The sequence below is a fragment of the Mauremys reevesii genome, linkage group 27, assembly GCF_016161935.1.
Source record: "Mauremys reevesii isolate NIE-2019 linkage group 27, ASM1616193v1, whole genome shotgun sequence".
In the NCBI taxonomy this organism is placed as follows: domain Eukaryota; kingdom Metazoa; phylum Chordata; order Testudines; family Geoemydidae; genus Mauremys; species Mauremys reevesii.
Genome location: NC_052649.1, coordinates 7,617,831 through 7,636,027, shown reverse-complemented (window position 1 = coordinate 7,636,027; position 18,197 = coordinate 7,617,831). Strand labels below are relative to the sequence as shown.

The window sequence follows — 18,197 nt, the reverse complement described above, 5'->3', positions numbered from 1 at the left end:
AAGCTCTGCCACCTCTTCTTTGCAGCAGCCTTTTAATTACTTTTCACTCATCTCGTATCATCCCCGTTCTTCTGTTTTCTCTTGACTGTTACCTCCCAATAATTATTCAGTTATTTTAATAACTATGAATACTGTCTCCTGGTCATTGATCACTGTTCATTTGAGATTCACACACCAGCAGGATTATGTGTTTTATGTCTTAAACATTGAAGTTCCAAACCCTTAAGGATGATTCTGAGCAAAGAATAGAAATAAAAAAGTAGCTGATTCCAAAGCCTTGATGGAAACAAACCATGATTGATTTATTTTTTCAAAAGGGGTGGGAGGACAAGCAGCAGCAATGGATAAGCCGCTAAAGATGCATTTTAAATGACTGTGGAATTTCATATAAAACAAACTTCACTTTTGTGGAAGACTTTTTTCTTAAAGCGACTACAGCAGTTTTCGTTAATGCATAAATTGGGTGTGGTCAAACTCACTTGGTTTTTCTTTTCTTGAATGTAAAAAAAAAAGTAAAACATAATCCAAGTGTCAGAACTGTAGCCTCAAGAAAAAAACCAACATGCATTCATCCTGAATCATACCTTTTGTTTAACTGAAGAAAAAAAGTCCCACTCCTCGGGATGTACAGCCAGCTGCGGGATGTACAGCCAGCTGTGTTAGTAAGCAAAATTATTATAACTTGGCACCATCCTTAAGGGTGGAGATCTTTTGGGGGAGGGTTGGAGAGTGGGTTTGTCATATAACACCCACCGTGGTTGGTATAAATGGAGCACCACTACAGTGCAAAGACTTACTCTCTTCTCCTAGGCCAAGCTGAGTAACTGACACCAGATCCTTCAGTGCTGCTGCCATGGCTACTTCCTTTATGCAGAGCGCCTCTTCTAACTATGGTGGTGGCCTGGGGAGTGGGGGCGGTGGCTCCTCTCGTGTTTCTTCAGTCCGAATGGGAGGATCCTACAGAGCCCCAAGTATCCATGGAGGATCTGGTGGCAGAGGTGTTTCTGTCTCTTCCACTAAGTACGTCTCCTCTGGAAGTGGATATGGTGGTGGCTTGGGGAGTAGCTATGGGGCTGGATATGGTTCTGGCTTGGGTGGGGGCTATGGAGGAAGTAGTGGCTTTTATTCTGGCTTTGGAGGAGATGCTGGTGCTTGCTTTGGAGGAGGTGCTGGTGGCGGCTTTGGAGGAGGTGCTGGTGGCGGCTTTGGTGGTGTTTATGACTTTGGTGGTGGCTTGGGTGGTGGTGATGGAGGCCTCCTATCTGGAAACGAAAAGATAACTATGCAGAACCTGAACGATCGTCTGGCATCCTATCTGGACAAGGTGCGAGCTCTGGAGCAAGCAAATTCTGATCTAGAGATCAAAATCCGAGACTGGTATAAGAACCAAGGCCCCACTAGTCCAGACCGTGACTACAGTCCTTATTACAAGATAATTGATGAACTCCGAGACAAGGTATGTCATTCATATTTAGAAGGGATTGTTATAGCAATTTGTTGTTATTAGTGAATTTCACATTCCAACTTTTTAAACCAATTAGAAAGAATTACAAAGTCATAATTTCTTTCCAAAAAAGTAAATGTGTTGCAGATAAAAACACTCCAGCAGAAAAGAAGGGAACAGCTACTGCTGTTTATTGTATTGAAATAAAAGTCTCACACTGAAAACGGAGGCTTTTTTTTTATGTTAATTGAAAGCTCTAAGATGGTAACAAAACGTGACACAATACATTAAAGTTTATCCACTCAGCTCCCGGGTCCATGTTTAGAATATGAATAGTGTTTAGCTTTTTTTTATTTTTCCATGTATAAGCTACGAATAGTATGGTGTGGGGTAAGGGTGATATAATGAAATGTGGTTTTTTGGAATCCCTAAATCGTGTTTTGATTAATGATTTCTCACCCAGATCCAATCCTTCTCCCTTCTTTACTGCTTTACATGTCTCAGTAGCTATCTACTATCTACAACTATCTAACCCCTCCCACCCCCTAACCCCCTGACTCAGCCCAGAGCCCCCTCTCATACTTCGAACCCCTCTGCTCCACCCACAGCCCACAGCCCCTTCCTGCATCCCAAACCCCTCATCCCTGGCCCCACCCCAGAGCCCGCACCTTCAGCCGGAGCCCTCATCCTCTCCCGCATCCCAACCCTCTGCCCCAGCCTGGAGCCCCCTCCCACACCCTGAATTCCTCATTTCTGGCCCCACCCCAGAGCCCACACCCCCAGACGGAGCCTTCACTCCCTCCCCAATTTTGTGAGTATTCATGACCCACCATACAATTTCCATCCCCAGATGTGGCTCTCAGGCCAAAAAGTTTGCCCATCCCTGTACAGTCACTTTTCACCATTATTCACAGGAATCTTTTTTCTGTCTCCCAATTGCCAGATTCTTGCAGCTACTATTGACAATTCCAGAGTCATTTTGGAGATTGACAATGCTAGGCTGGCTGCAGATGATTTCAGACTGAAGTAAGTTAATTTTGCTCTCTGTCTCAAATGAATATTTCTGAAGCTGAATATCTCATCATAGTAGCAGAGAGTATGGATTCCCAACCGCTGCTCACAAGTTTAGGGATGGAATTTTCTCCCTTATAATTTACAAGAGAAAATCCTGGCAAAAGAATAGATGTGCTAAAGGAAGAAATGGGAGAAGAAACGTTATCAGCAATGACACCAAGCCAATCAAGATGTTTTCCTGTTTTGTTATACCTCACGTCTTAGCTTTCTGTACCGTTATTAACTTTTGGTACAGTTCATTCTCACTGAAAAAAATATCACTTAAAGATATTAAAATGAGAAAGCGTCTGAATTTGCTTTCAGCTAGAAGTGGCATGATAGGATGGGGTGGGGGATAATCTCTTTCTTGTACTCATTCTCTCTCAGAGGATGTAGGCATTAGGAGAGGACAGCCAAAGAGTGACTGTTTAGTGACATTCAGGGACGCTGTTGAAATGAGCTTATCTTCAAGGCACTGCTGTCAAGATACCAAGATTCCACCAACTACTTTCTCTTACAGTGAAGTCGCTCTGGGATTATATTTTCTCCTGTAGTGGCCTGGGCAAAGCTAACAGCATAGACCTTTCTTCATAACTGACAGGGCACTAAAACTGGATTGTCCATTATTTTTTTTATAGATGTTAATATCCCCCTCTAGTTATACAAACCCATAAAGCTCATATTTATCTGTACTTCAGAAATCTAGTTCAAGTCCAAATACATTTGTTATTTTCAAGTTTTCCTCTTTAAATATAGTGATTTTCTTACTGCTTATGAGCACCAGCCTGATAACCCAGTAGGTGGACATTTTGTAAGTTCCCACATACAGTTCTGGCATTGCACCGAAATGCTGATCTGTCTGTCAGTCTGTCTTATAGTACTAATCACTGTATCACTGTTGTAATTAGGTGCTGGCATCTTGGGATTGCCAAAAATGCCAATTTATTTGGTGGTATGATGGTGTCAAATGTCAACAAAGGACCAAGATGGCTATCACAAATTTTGCTTAGCATACTTTAAAATTGGAACAAACATTCTAGCTTACTATTTTTGGTCTCTCTTCTGACTTTCTGTTGTCCTGTTCCTCTCTGACACAACAGGCATAAGATTCCCTGTTTTTATAATTACATAGGCTACAAAGCCATGTGTTTTCAAATGTCTGTTTCTTTTTTTAAAATTGCAGATATGAGAATGAGTTGTTCCTTCGCCAGAGTGTTGAGGCTGATATCAATGGCCTGCGTAGAGTCTTGGATGAGCTGACTCTGTCCAGAGCTGATCTGGAGATGCAGATTGAAAACCTGAAGGAAGAGTTGGCTTTCCTCAAGAAGAACCATGAGGAAGTGAGTGCTTTAAACATGGAGTGGGGAGAACCATCCACATTTAGAATTCAGTTTGGGATTAAAAAATACCCCAAGGAATGATAGTTTCACAACTGGATGACTTATAAAATATCTTTAACCTTAAAAACAAATCCTCAGGCTAACATCCCTCTGATTCCAAACTGTGTTAAAGATGTGAGTTGTGTACCTGCTTTGACATGCATGAGCATGCGATCAGAAATTTTTTAATTACTCCATAGACAACATTTGTTACATGAAATGTTCCCATTCATTTAGAAACAAAATATGACTTTTCCAGATATTTTATTTAAAAAAAGATCACATACATAGATAAACATCAATCCACAGTAATCAAGATATTTCATTTAAAAATTTCAGCTCCAACCACATATGCAAACAAAAATTCAGTGTCTGAATAAATTTCTTTATGAAAAGGAACTGCTAAAGAACCCATGAGTTAAGATATTAAAGTTATAATACATGCAACAGAAATTATACATACTAAAGTTAAATTCTATATAAGGAAAGAAAATAAAAACTTCTAATTTAACAGAGGATGTTGCAACCTGTATCAAGGTAGTGAGGTAATATCTTTTCTTGGACCAAATTCTGCTGGAGAAAGGCACAAGCTTTCGAGCTTCTCAGAGCTCATCTTCAAGTCTGGGGAAGGAAATCATAGTGTCTGAGCTAATTACAAATTGGGACGGATTGTTAAGTGTAAGGGATTTACACATGCTGTAGGGGCCCATTTAAAATGAAATGGGGAATTAAGGGTAGCAGGCAGTGAGGTATGTAATAACCATAACTCAAACCACACGTTTCCCAATTAAGTTATATAGATTGCTGAGGGCAGAAAGTGTACAAGGGAAGAAAGTATAATCTCTTTTGTGTCCTTCTGTCTCTGTAGGAAATGAAAGAATACAGCAATCAGCTGGGTGGAAAGGTCAGCGTAGAGATGGATGCTGCTCCTGGGGTTGATCTCACCAGTATCCTGGCTGAGATGAGAGAGCAATATGAAATACTGGCTGATAAGAACCGTCGAGATGCTGAGGCCTGGTTCTATAAACAGGTATGGCTATCCCAATGAACAAAAAAATTGATGCATTAGCTGCTCATCAATGGCCCCAATTTCTTTGCAACACTCCTGCATTTGCTGATCAGTTTCTGCATTAGGTAAGAGTCCTGATACACCTACCAAGATTTTAAACATTCATCCTCTTTTCACCATTGGACCATTGCTTAGAATGAGATCCAAAGCAAGCAGCACTACGACAGTGATTAGAATGGTACTTTCCTTTTGGGAAATAAAACATTTGGTAATCCAATTTGCATTTGATTTTTACTGTATTTGTTTTTCTACCAGACTGAGGAGCTGAACCGTGAAGTAGCCACCAGTACTGAACAGATACATACCAGCAAGAGCGAGATTACAGAACTGAGACGCACGTTGCAGGGCCTGGAGATAGAACTCCAATCCCAGCTGAGCATGGTATGTGGCTGTTCCATGCACACAATAAGTCACTATTAGCACATGCCTCCCTTTGATCTCTTGCTCTACTACGGAATGAATCTGCATGATAACCCACTTTAACTGTCTTATATTAGAAAGCTGGGTTGGAAGCCAACTTGGCAGAAACAGAGGGAAGATACTGTGCACAGCTAGCACAACTTCAGGCCATGATCACCAGCATTGAGGAGCAACTGTCGGAGCTTCGATGTGACATGGAACGGCAGAACCAAGAGTACAGGATGCTCCTGGACATCAAAACCAGATTAGAGCAGGAGATTGCCACTTACCGCCGTCTGTTGGAAGGCCAGGACTCCCAGTATGTAACTATGTCCAAAAGAAAACCCTAATGGCAATTACATAGTCTTGTTAACATGGCATATGTTATAACAGTAATGTGTGGAATCTGCCCTGAAATTAGGTGGACTTGAGCCTCATTACAACCAGGGCTACTGCAGATTTCTGAATTGTACTGACTGGGTACTGGGCTGTCAATAGGTGTCCAGGAAAACCCCAAAGGCTGCCAAAATGCAAGTCCATCTTCAAAGGCAAATGAGCTGATAATGAAAACTTCAATGATGCAAGTGGGGGGAATGCACTCATATTAACTAAGATGAGCTATAAGATGAGCAATAGATAAAGGTCCTGCACGTTTCTTGCTGCATGGGAATCATTGCCATAAGTATAGAACCATCTATTAAAGTCTCTTCTCACTACTCATGTAAATGTCACACCCCTGCTTCCTCTATAGAACGATGAAAATATGCACTGTTATTCAGCGTAATTCTAAGTTATTTCCTCATGTTTCCAGTGTGTAGAACACTTCTTAAATAAACTTTTCACTTGTTGGGGACTCTGATCCACAAACAGAACTGGCATTAATGCTAGTCGGACATTTGTGGGTGCACTGAAGCACTACTTTTGAGGGGGGAATCAGCTCTTAGTTTTTATTTTTTTAAATAATGAAATTTTAAGAGAAGTAAAAATGTAGAAATGTCAAGAATGGGAATAGGAATCTAAAGAGCTACAGCTGTACTGACTGCTGTTCACGTTCTTTACTGTTACTGGACCTTCAGAATTATCAAAAAAGGATAAGCAATAAGATCAATAACAACCAAAACATTGTAACTACTGAATGGTCATTTAAGGGCCACATTTTCAAAAGAGTCTCCATTTTGCATCTGCAGTTTTTCACAGTTGATCTTTTGTACACAAAATTTGCATGTTCCAACTTAGAGGCCGTTCAGTGGTCAGACTATATCAGTAGGATTGAATCTGCTGCACAGTGCACAGTTGCAGTGGGACTCATTAGTTTAATCCCATATCTCTTCTCTTCCACAGGCTGTCGGGATGGAGCTCTAAGGATGGTAAGGAGGATTTTGAAATAAAGAGGGGAAATAAAATACATTTAGTAGTGAGGTTGGTGGATGCAATCACCATCCTTATGGCAAAATAGAACTGAACAAGCCCACCCTCTATTGACTAGAGGGATTACAGACAGTATCTCCATTTCTCCCCCCAAAGATTGATCATACAGTCTCCATAGCCCCCACAGCTTTTTTAGGACCAAAATTATTTTATCCCTGGTCTAGCAAACTGGTAGGCACCTGATCACTTGTACTCATACCTCTGAAACCTAAATAATTATGGAGAGCGGGTTGTCCCTTGATCGGCTTCTGCTGAGTCATACCAACAGTAAGGTACTGCCAATTTTGATATGTAATTTTCATATGGAAATTACGTAAGCTTTACTTAGATCTCATGATCCTCATATTTCAAGACTGTGACAGTCTAATGTCGTGAGAAGAGACAGGGCTGTGTGTATGATAAGTGAAGGAAGCTTCTAGTGGGAGAAAAACAGGATTCTTCAGTGTTCTATGAATGTATATTTATTTCCCCAGTTGTAATTACTGTTTCCCTTTCTCTTCATCACAGCATCCTTTAGCAGCAGCAGCAGTGGTAAGGTTCGCATCAGTGTGGAAGATTCAGTAGATGGAAAAGTAATTTCGACCCAGGAAAGGAAATACTGATTCCCTTCACCAGCATGAGACCACCTGTATTGTACCAGCTCTAACGACAGGAGGCATCTGAGAGGGGAATCATGAAATACCTGCCAACAGAGTAACAAGGAATCTGTTCAATACGCACACTAGAAAATGCTAACGGAAATGATAATTATATAGTCATAACAGTGTAATCCAACAGTGCACACAGCTTGGTGTCTTTCTTATAATTTCCTCTCTGTCTTTTACACTGACTATCTGTTCTTAAATCCTGAGGTGAAGGGCTCATTTTACTGCATAGCAGCAGCTTTACTGTATTGTATGAGTCTGGATAATAAAATTTCTCTCCTGGCTCGAAATAAATGTATGTTGAGTTTTTGTTTAAAAATTTTTCATAATCAGCAACATGGTTTTGTGTGTTAGGTGTGGCACCCATGTCACGTGTCCAGGACAATCCAAACCAAATTACCATCATCATACACCTGCCTGCAATTGTCTCTAATTCTGAACAGCTTTTGGAGTAACTGAGATATGAATAATTCTATATACTATTAAGTTCCCAACACTACTCCTAATAATACATTGGCAGAAATAAAACAAAATTAGGCTACATTTAATACATCTGGGGAAAATCATCTAAAATACAGGTAGTGAAGGTGAGGGGGAACCCTGGAAAGCAGTAATGCTTACAGAGACGGATGATAGAGGAGAGCAAGCTAGACATGCGCTTATCATGTGATTTGGAAGCAAAATGTCAGTATGATTTGGGGCTGCATACATACAGGCACTAGGTCATGGTGCAAGAAGGCAATAGTCCCTTGATATCCAGTGCTTATACCTGTAATATTGAGATTGCACCTGGGATATACCTTTAGGCACCAGTTCAGTGGAGGAACGATATCCAGAAACTGGAAGGATTTAGGAAAGAATAAGAAAAAAACGATCAAGGAACTGGACAGACTGATTTAAGAGGAAAGATTTAAAGAACTAAACATTTATGCCATGGCTTACTAGGGACACAATAGGACAAATATAATAACCACCTCCAAACAGCTGAAGCCCTGCTTAGCACCTTTTCATATGGAGTCTTCATTACTTCCTGAAAAGGAGAAACGGACATGTCCTTTTAGACCAGGAAGTTCCTTTTCCCTATAATGTCATTTGGAGCGTTGAAATAGGAAAGTAGGACTCTGAGGTAGTGGAGAAAGGCGGGTGGGGTCTGTGACTATGCAGAGTCTACCTCGAAGAACCTCGGTTACAGGTAAGTAATCTCCATTTCTCCTTTGATTGTCCTCTGCATATTCCCATTTATGGGACAGATTAATAAACAGTACTCTGACCGAGAACAGTGGGACAATGGAGTCCTAATTATACAAGGACTGAAGGACTGTGTAGCAGGGCTGGCTGTTCAATCAGTGAGAGCCTGCTGCTCCAGTCTCCCTTTTAGTTCAATGTGTTCTGAGCTCCCTGAATGGTGTTCAGTTGGGTCAGCTTCTTTGCTGATAATCCCCTAATCCCGCCTATCCTAGGGCTAGGCGTAGGGGAATTTGAGGTTGTTAGGGGGATCCAGGACCTCCTGCTCTGCTGGATCCCAGCCCAGGGCTCTGAAAGTGTGATAGCATGGGATGGCATATGTTAGACCCATCTCCTGCACCTCTTGCCCTGGGCCGTGTCCTACCACACCCGATGCAACAGTAAGGTACTGCAATGGGAAATCCCCATTAGCTTAGCTGAAAAAATATTTTCCCATTTGTCTCCTTGTTTACAACTCCTCCAAAGCGTCAACAGTAAACCCCTCAATGCTATCAATCAACCAGAAGGATTGATATAAAGTAACAGCATTCCCTCCCACAGGACCTGATCACACTGCAATCAAAATGCTATTAGCCCCTGCCAGCCCACAGTGAGGGACCAGTCCAAACAATCATACAGAAGGTACACCATTAAATCCTGGACACTCAGAAACATATACAATTTTTCAAGTTAATATATTTCAACAGCACAGTGCATCTCTCTCCTCTTTGCTCTCTCCCCATCCCCTTTCCATCATTTAACTTGTATAGTATTCAGTGTTCTCACCTCTTATTGGGCTGGCCATGCACTTGTGTATAGATTTGATGTTCCACCACTACAGCACCATTTATTTTCTAGGTATTTTCCAATAAAGCATAAGATAGTAAAGGAATCAAATCTAATTTTGCCCTCTAACCATGGTATTTTCTTTGCTTGGTAAAAGCAGACTCAATTTAATTGTTTCTGACCCCAGTGGCCTTTATTCTAGCTGCTTTTAGAACACAATGTATCTTTTGAACAACTTTTATTTTCTTTAGGAAATCTGAGTGTGCTTCTGCAGTTCTCAGTATTTTCAGCAACATTCATTTTCCATTGCCAAGGCGAGCACCATACTAATTGTATCTGTTTTGGTGCAATTCATTCACGTTCTTCCATTGACCTCGTTCTACTTTTAGGTTTAGTTTTGTATTTTTGCAAGACTGGTTTGTTCCAAGTCTTTTTTCATAGAATCTCAGGGTTGGAAGGGACCTCAGGAGGTGTCTAGTCCAACCCCCTGCTCAAAGCAGGACCAATTCCCAACTAAATCATCCAGGGGCAGCTCTACCGTTTTGGCCGCCCCAAGCAGTCATGCGCGGGAGGCGCCCCGGAGCCGCGGGAGCAGCGGACCTCCCGCGGGCATGACTGCAGAGGGTCCGCTGGTCCCGCGTGGCTCGGCTGGACCTCCTGCGGCTGCGGACGGTTCGCGGATCCCGCGGCTCCGCTTGAGCTGCCGCAGTCATGCCTGCGGGAGGTCCAGCCGAGCCGCGGGACGAGCGCCCCCTCCGCAGTCATGCCTGCGGCAGGTCCAGTCGTCCCGGGGCTCCGGTGGACCTCCCGCAGGCATGACTGCGGCAGGTCCGCCGGCCCAGCCTGCCGCCCCCTAGATTTGGCCGCCCTAGGCACCAGCTTGTTTTGCTGGTGCCTAGAGCCGCCCCTGAAATCATCCCAGCCAGGGCTTTGTCAAGCCAGGCCTTGAAAAACTCCTAAGGAAGGAGATTCCACCACCTCCCTAGGGAACCCATTCCAGTGCTTCACCACCCTCCTAGTGAAATAGTGTTTCCTACTATCCAACCTAGACATCCCCCACTGCAACTTTATCTTTGCATCCACCTGGCTGACATACCCCTATATTTATTTGTCAGTTCTTTTTCATGGTTCTTTGAGAATATATTTATGGCTCTCACGTTCTCTCATAGGGCATATCAATGACTTTTCATTTTTGCTTCTCAGCTATTGCCTCTCAATATTCCAGGACTTCTGTACAGCTTTCTCCACCTTAGTCAACAGCTATGAGAAATCTGTCTCCATCTTCTTCTGGTGCGTAAGACTGCAGCAGTGCAGCAGTATTAATTGTTAAATGGGTTTGATCAACTAGAGTGTACCCAGCTTCTTGTCATTCCCTATCTGTTTTACCATGACCCAGTCACATAAGCTCAGTTTTCAACTGGCTATGCTGCCTCACTACTCTGGTGATGGTTTCCTTCATGTCACTGTTGGCTCAAACATCATATAGTTGAACGAGGGTAATCCTTAAAATGCAAAGTCTTCATTTGTGTATGAGTCTCAGCCCACATCCCTGTTAGTGTGACTGAGCAAAATTTTCGTCACACTAACAGGGATGTCGTGCAACATCTTTTGTTTCAGCTTCAGGGCCTTATTCCATCTTTTGGCTCCCTCAAGATTTGCAAGGAATTATAGAATCATAGAACTGGAAGGGACCTCGAGAGGTCATCTAGTCCAGTCCCCTGCACTCGTGGCAGGACTAATTATCTAGACCATTCCTGACAGGTGTTGTCTAACCTGATCTTAAAAATCCCCAATGATGGAAATTCCACAAACTCCCTAGGCAATGTATTCCAGTGCTTTATCATCCTGACAGTTAGGACATTTTTCCTAATGTCCAACTTAAACCTCCCTTGCTGCAATTTAAGCCTATTGCTTCTTGTCCTATCCTCGGAGGTTAAGAAAAATAATTTTTCTTCCTCCTCCTTGTAACAACCTTTTACATACTTGAAAACTTATGTCCCCTCTCAGTCTTCTCTTTTCCAGACTAAACAAACCCATTTTTTTCCAATCTTCCCTCATAGGTCATGTTTTCTAGACCTTTACTCATTTTTGTTGTTCTTCTCTAGACTCTCTCCAATTTGTCCACATCCATCCTGAAATGTGGTGCCCAGAACTGGACACAATACTCCAGTTGAGGCCTAGTCAGTGCACCAGCCTGTGCATCAGGCTGCAGTCCCTGTTCATCAGTAACCTGGGTCACCACTAAAATCTGTCAGATTTGAAAATCCTCAGCAGCAGAAACACTGATTTAAGGCATCAGGACAAAGACACAGAACGGTAGTAGAGAAAATACACTATACTCAAGACTTACCATGAAGAGCCTCGGCTAAGATTTTCCTAGCCACCTCTTGGCTTTGGATGCACACTTCCAAGGGAAGTTAATGGGAATGGGTGTCTAAATCCCCTAGTTGGCTTTACGAATCTCAGTCCTATTCTCTTGAAGGTGCTGAACGTCTTACCATTTCAACATACTCTCCTGCTTTTTTGTTGCCACTTGTATTGCATTTCCTGTCTCTAATTCTGTTTCAGTGCCTAAGGCAGTCTAAAGCTGCCTTGTGAATTTTCATTTCTTTGGCACAGCAAAACTTAGTTACCGTTGCTATTCATTCCTTTCTGTGTGTTTGTTTTGTTCACTGAATACACACAAATTAGGAAATAGTTTATTTGATTTCACATAGGGCCCAACTGGGGGCTCCAGACAATACCGTAATGTGAACACTAATAAAAACTAAAGCCAACACTTCAAAATTCCAAAGCAAAATAAACTCTAAATTTAGCAATTAAATTTATACAATTTCCTTTTCAAAGTATGATACAAGAAATATATTTTCTCATTGCAAGAAAAATAAACATCTGATAAATATCAGTAAGATATATTTCAGTAACAAGAAATGTTTCTTAACCGGTTGTATTTGTTCATTATTGTTTGGCATTTTGGTCAATCTGTGACTGACTCTAGATCAGAATGTGAGAATCTCATTGCCCAATATGGGTGGCAGTGAGTCACTGTACCATCTTTTATGCCTTAAGAAGGGTACTGCATGAACTCACCTTCCAGACCAACCAACCCTGCTGGCCAGCTTGGGGATAAGGAGGAATGATTCTGACTTTTTCCTGCCATTTTTGGGTTAGATTATCAGATCCAAGGGACACTAGCAGGAAGCAATCCCCTCCCTCAAGACAGCACAGGCACTGCAGATGTGGCTGGTCCCTCCATGAGACATATAACTGTACTTGTACTTTTCCACTCTGATTCTTCAGCCATAACACAAGAGTCAGTGACAATCTGGTCTTCCGTGCACCCAGTGGACTGTATCAAGATAAAATGATGAAGATTTACTCATATCAAAGAAATACACGAGGGCGCACAGATAGCTGCTCCCAGAACAAGAGAGTGCATTTCAGCAACTGCCTTTTCAACTGACCCACATCAGGGCTGGGCTCATAACAAATACTGACCATGCGGTACAACATTACAGGGTACTGTACTGTTAGAGGAGTAGTCCTTTGGATAAGGGTGAACCGAAGTCCCATATACTCATCTGATGTGGATTGTCTGTGTGGAAGACAGTGATCACCAGGTAGTTTTCATAAAGAATAAGAGAGAAATCTGGTGTATTGCATAACTTTCCCTCAATACAGTAAGTTCTAACATCTATGGCTGTGCTCACTCTGAATGTTTCATTTGTTTCCAGAGTCACTGCATGCTAAAGTTGATGGAAAAACAGGGTTTCTCCTCACAAGAACATTTTGAAGGAATTATTTTTTCAAAAATTGTAATTTTTATGGAAAATTCAAATATAAAACTGATATGTTCAATTCATTTTAAATTTTAATTTGAACAACAAAATCAAATTTTAAAAATGTTGTTCTTTAAAGGATAAATGTTTCAACTTTTGATTTTGTGGGTTTCCCACTTCTCTCCCGGCCCCTCTTTTAAACTCTTTCCCTTTTTTCCCCAATGGAAGTACTACTTTTCCCTCTCTTTCTTAGTGCCCTTCCCTCACCCCCAACCCACATATACATTTTTCCAGTTGAAAAAAAAGTTTTAAAAAGTGTGAAGATGTGTTCCCCTCCAAGGTTCCCTCTCACTTTTTTAATGTATCTAACCAGTTTCTCTTTCATTCTTTCAACATTTTCTTAAGTGTACCTAGTACACAGAAGGTCTTATAACAGTCCAAATTCTAAATCACATACAAGAGGATCAATTAATATTAATTAATATTATTACTTTTCTATTTATATAGTGCCAACAGCATGCAAAGGTGTTTCACACAGGTATAAAATAAGGTCCCTGCCAAGAATCAGCTGGATTGTGAGATCAGTGCTTACCGCAGGCTGCTGGTAGGAGGGGACTGCAAGTTATGTATACCACAAATGATTGCTGGTTAAGCCAGGTGCATCTATACGAACCTATTGGCAGTAAGTACCCATCCACAGTACCTGAAACTCACAGGACATGAAAGTATATTTTAAAAGTGGAAAGTCTTGAATAATACTTTATTAAGAAGCTTTCCATTCCAGTGCTTATCTTCTGTACCTATTAGGAAATCTTTCAGGCTTTCTCAAGAATTGTTTTATGGTTGCATGAAGGATCAACTGAAAGCGGCATTTAATTATCTAAAGCACATACCCTTCTGATGAAGTTGCTGTCTCCAATTGCCGATTGTTTCATAGTGTTTCGCACTCCATTTTCCCCAGTTGCATAATTCCATCTCTGATTCTCCCATAGATTTCCCCTCTCCTTTCTTTGCCCCTTCCCCTAACAGGGGGATCCAATTGTGTGCTGTTGGTGGTGCTCAAGGACCATTTGTAACTGGGCTCAGCAAAAAGAAAACTATTTATCCTGAATGACGAGGTGAACTATTCCAAAGGAAAATCCCCTTGCCTTTCAAGACTTCACACAATGACATTGTCTGATTGCCCTATATTATTTTTTACTTTACACATATAAAAGAAAAGGGATCTAACTTGTCAAAATTGAGATTTTTCTGGATTTAATGTTTTACTATATATTCTTTGTTGCTTTCTTTTCATGCATCTGACGAAGTGGGTATTCGCCCACGAAAGAAGACGGTTACTCACCTTTGTAACTGTTGTTCTTCGAGATGTGTTGCTCATATCCATTCCAATTAGGTGTGCGCACTCGGCGGAAGATTTTTACCCTAGCAACACTCGGTGGGTCGGCTGGGTCGCCCCCTAGAGTGGCACCGCCATGGCGCTGGATATATACCCCTGCCAACCCAACGGCCCTTCAGTTCCTTCTTACCACCCGTGTCGGGTCGTTGGAACAGTGAAGCACGGCTTAGCTACTTCCCTACTTCCACTTCCCTAGTTACTCGTAGTTCTCTTACTAATTCTTGTGTTTCCAGCTAGATTTCACAAGACATAAGAGGCAAGGGTCCAAATGTTAGTTTCTGTAAATAGCTATAGAACCTCCCCTTGCATATCCAGACTGACCCAAATTCAAGCACTTTGTGGAGAATTTTGACATCCCTAGATGAAATTTACCAAATCAGAGTAAAGCTACTCAAAGCAATGTGTTTGCTCTTTCAGAATCATTAGTTGATTGGTCTCCCTGGAGAATGGAGCCTCTATAGAAGCACTCCTCTGGGTTTCCTTGCATTTTTAAGGATCTCTGAAACATATCTTTTACAGATCTGGGGTTTTTTTTAGATGAATTCAAATTCTATGGCCTGTGCTATGCAGGGCAGACAAACTGATCATAATGGTCCCATCTGGCCATGAAATATATGAATTCCCGGTGGGAGATAAAGATGGTTGCCTCATTCAGTTTAAGCACCGGAAAATGGATTTTGTGGAATGCTCTAAACAGATGAGATATTGGCTATTTGTTTTTATTCATAATGAACTGAATAGAGCTGAATGTAAGGATAATTTCTGATTTCTGTGGGCCTTGACTGCCTTTCTAAGAGGCATATGGTGAGCAGTCAGATGAATGGATCCCTTTATCACACTCACTCTCTTACTTTTCCAGCTCTACTGGAAGCTAATCCACTTTGCTGTCGGTCAGTGACAGAATCAGAATGGAAGTGGATGCAACCCCCTCATGCAATCTGAACGAGGGGGAGATAAGATATCAGTACAACACTTAGCTGAGAAGAACTGGTGTTGAGTTTAGAACTGGTACTTGCACCCAGGTGAGTATTTTGTGGCAGACAAGTCACCACAAAATTCCAAACCCACAGGATGCCCAACTGTCATGTAAAGTGGAGCCACCATTGTCTGACTGTTTCCTTTTGTCTTATTTGTATTTCAGCTGGAGGAACTGAACACAGAGGTGATCACAGTGGACAACAGATGCAGTGCAGCCAGATCAAAACCACTTAGCTAGGATATGCTGTTTCTGCTCTAAAGATCAACCTGCAGGCTCATCTCAGCATGGTGTGTAATACTCAGAGCACTCACAATACCTTTGACATTTCTGAAAATGAATTAACAGGTATGTCTGACACAGTATTCCAGCAGAAGATCTAAATAACTGGTGGCTGTATATTTATCTATAGATCTGAGGATCTTACACTGAAATGGCACTCTTACACACTTACACACTTACACTGAAATGGCAACCAGCCTTTAACTGACAAGTTGCTTTGTAGCACAAGGGGAATAAGGGACTTGCCATTCATCTCTGATGGCATGGATTTTAAATCAGACACTGGACACAAGTAAGGATAGTTCACCTGTCTCAGCCTCGTCCTTAGTAGATGTTTATCCCATTCTCAAAATAAGCCACGTTTTGAGAGGGAGGGCCTCCCAATTAAGTGCAGCAGGGCAGGCCAACTGCACAAAAAGTAGCTAGAAGCAAAGTATATCACAGGTCATCTGGAATTTTCTAATCTATAAAACCAGACATTTAGAAGTGAACAAAACTGACTACATCTGTCTGTAAACTTCAGAAAAAGCACAGGCAATATTGGTTGCTTGGGACTTGTCCTGCGTGAATAATAATATTCCTTACATTCATGTTCCTTTCTCATCTCAGAACGCTGCTCTGCAAAGTACCTTGGCAGAAACAGTAACTCATTCTAGCAACCAGCTACCGGAGCTCCTGTGTCTGTTGAGCAATGGAGAGCAAGAGCTATCTGAACTTTGATCTGGCACAGAGAACCAAAATTGTGAGTAAATGGTCCTCTTGGATGTCAGATCGTGAGATTCAACCTGCTGGATGAAGAGAACTGCAGTCATTGGTGTCAGTATAAAGATCAGTATTGCTATCATGGAGTAAGATGGAGTATATTCTCGTGAACCATCAGCGGCACTGCTAGCCATGTTCTGACTCCACAGTGAGTATGAAGCAGAAAGGCTGCAGTTTAACTTTCATACACTAGACTTAACACACAAAACTGTCAGTCTCAGAAGTCCCATTTGGACTTGAAAATTGAGCAGACTTGATATGAGTGTTATCAATGACAAGTTATACTGGATACCAAGAAATCATGTTTTCCCTTATCATATCCCCATTTGATTAGATTAAGCTAAATAGCTTTAATTTCTGGCTAGCAATTCTAAGCTCTCTTCACTTTAACCAATCACTAATTTTGTGCAGGAAACAACAGAAAACAAACCTTAGCTGTTAGTGCCATCTGCTGTCAGAATAGTTTAATTCAGAAAGAGAACAATAATTTTGTATTTACTAGATAATAGTGTTCTTTGTTTGAGTATGCTGAAGTTCTTTATAAAAGTGGATAAATTGCCCTCAGCAATTTAAAATGTTATGTGCCCAACATGGCTTAGACACATGCAATGATGTATACACACAAAAGAAGGAAGATATACTCTGAATGGGAATATGACCTGGGAAGAATTTTAAAAAGAAAATTCAAAGCTCTTTGCTAGCTCTGAGAAACCTCTACAAAGGGGAGTTTAAATCCTGTGCAACTCGGCGAAATCTGGATGAGAGTGTATTATATAATGTTCCTGTATTTGTTTCTTTGGTAAGGATGCCTCATCAAGAATGGGTAAAGGTGACAGCAATACCTACTGCTAGTGATATTACTGGAAACTTCAACAAACAGAATAAAAATATAAAAAGCTATCTTTAGCCCAGTTGTAAAAGGGTGTAATTGTATTACAGACAATTAACACTTCAAAAAAAATTTTTCTCCTGCTGATGATAGCTCATCTCAATTGATTGGCCTCTTACAGTTGGTATGGGTACTTCCACCTTTTCATGTTCTCTGTATGTATAAATATCTTCTTGCTGTATGTTCCAGTCTATGCATCCGATGAAGTGGGCTGTAGCCCACGAAAGCTTATGCTCAAATAAATTTGTTAGTCACAAGTACTCCTGTTCTTTTTACTTCTGAAGAAGAGCTCCTGAAGAAAAGCTTGATTCTTTCAGCAACTGAAGTTGGTCCAGTAAAGATATTTCCTCACCCACCTTGTCTCATATATAAAATAACATATTTACAAACATTTCAACTGTAAAGAATTCAAATGAATAGAAAACTTCCTTATCCAGGACAAATATAGTGTCTTCCCACACGATTCCCTGCATTTTGAAACAGCAACTTAGAATCATTTCAGTTCTACATTTTTCACCAGTAGGTGGTGCTCTCAATACTTTTTAATGTAAACCAAACTCCCTTGAAGACAGTTATTTCACTTTAGTCTGTAAAGATGTTTTTGTTTGTTTATGTTGAGACAAACATTGGACATGTAAGATTGTTACAATTAATATAATACCAATGTGGATAAAGGGACCCCAA

The 18,197-nt window shown here is 41.2% G+C and overlaps 1 protein-coding gene across 1 annotated transcript; it reads left to right on the top strand.

Annotated features, from left to right (window-relative positions):
• The first annotated feature begins 735 nt into the window (after positions 1–735).
• LOC120392140 (keratin, type I cytoskeletal 15-like) lies at positions 736–7,699 on the top strand. The gene is made up of 8 exons (XM_039516684.1): positions 736–1,456; positions 2,388–2,470; positions 3,681–3,837; positions 4,745–4,906; positions 5,201–5,326; positions 5,443–5,663; positions 6,686–6,711; positions 7,280–7,699. The coding sequence occupies exons 1-8, from the start codon at positions 854–856 to the stop codon at positions 7,372–7,374; spliced, it is 1,473 nt and encodes a 490-aa protein (XP_039372618.1). The 5' UTR covers positions 736–853; the 3' UTR covers positions 7,375–7,699.
• The last annotated feature ends 10,498 nt before the right edge of the window (positions 7,700–18,197 follow it).

Bases quoted from the DNA above. Each gene is read 5' to 3' on its own strand.
- LOC120392140 (XM_039516684.1), top strand. From the start codon at position 854: ATGGCTACTTCCTTTATGCAGAGCGCCTCTTCTAACTATGGTGGTGGC. The intron at 1,457-2,387 runs GTATGTCATTCA...CCCAATTGCCAG, and splicing joins TTGATGAACTCCGAGACAAG to ATTCTTGCAGCTACTATTGA. The intron at 2,471-3,680 runs GTAAGTTAATTT...TTAAAATTGCAG, and splicing joins GCAGATGATTTCAGACTGAA to ATATGAGAATGAGTTGTTCC.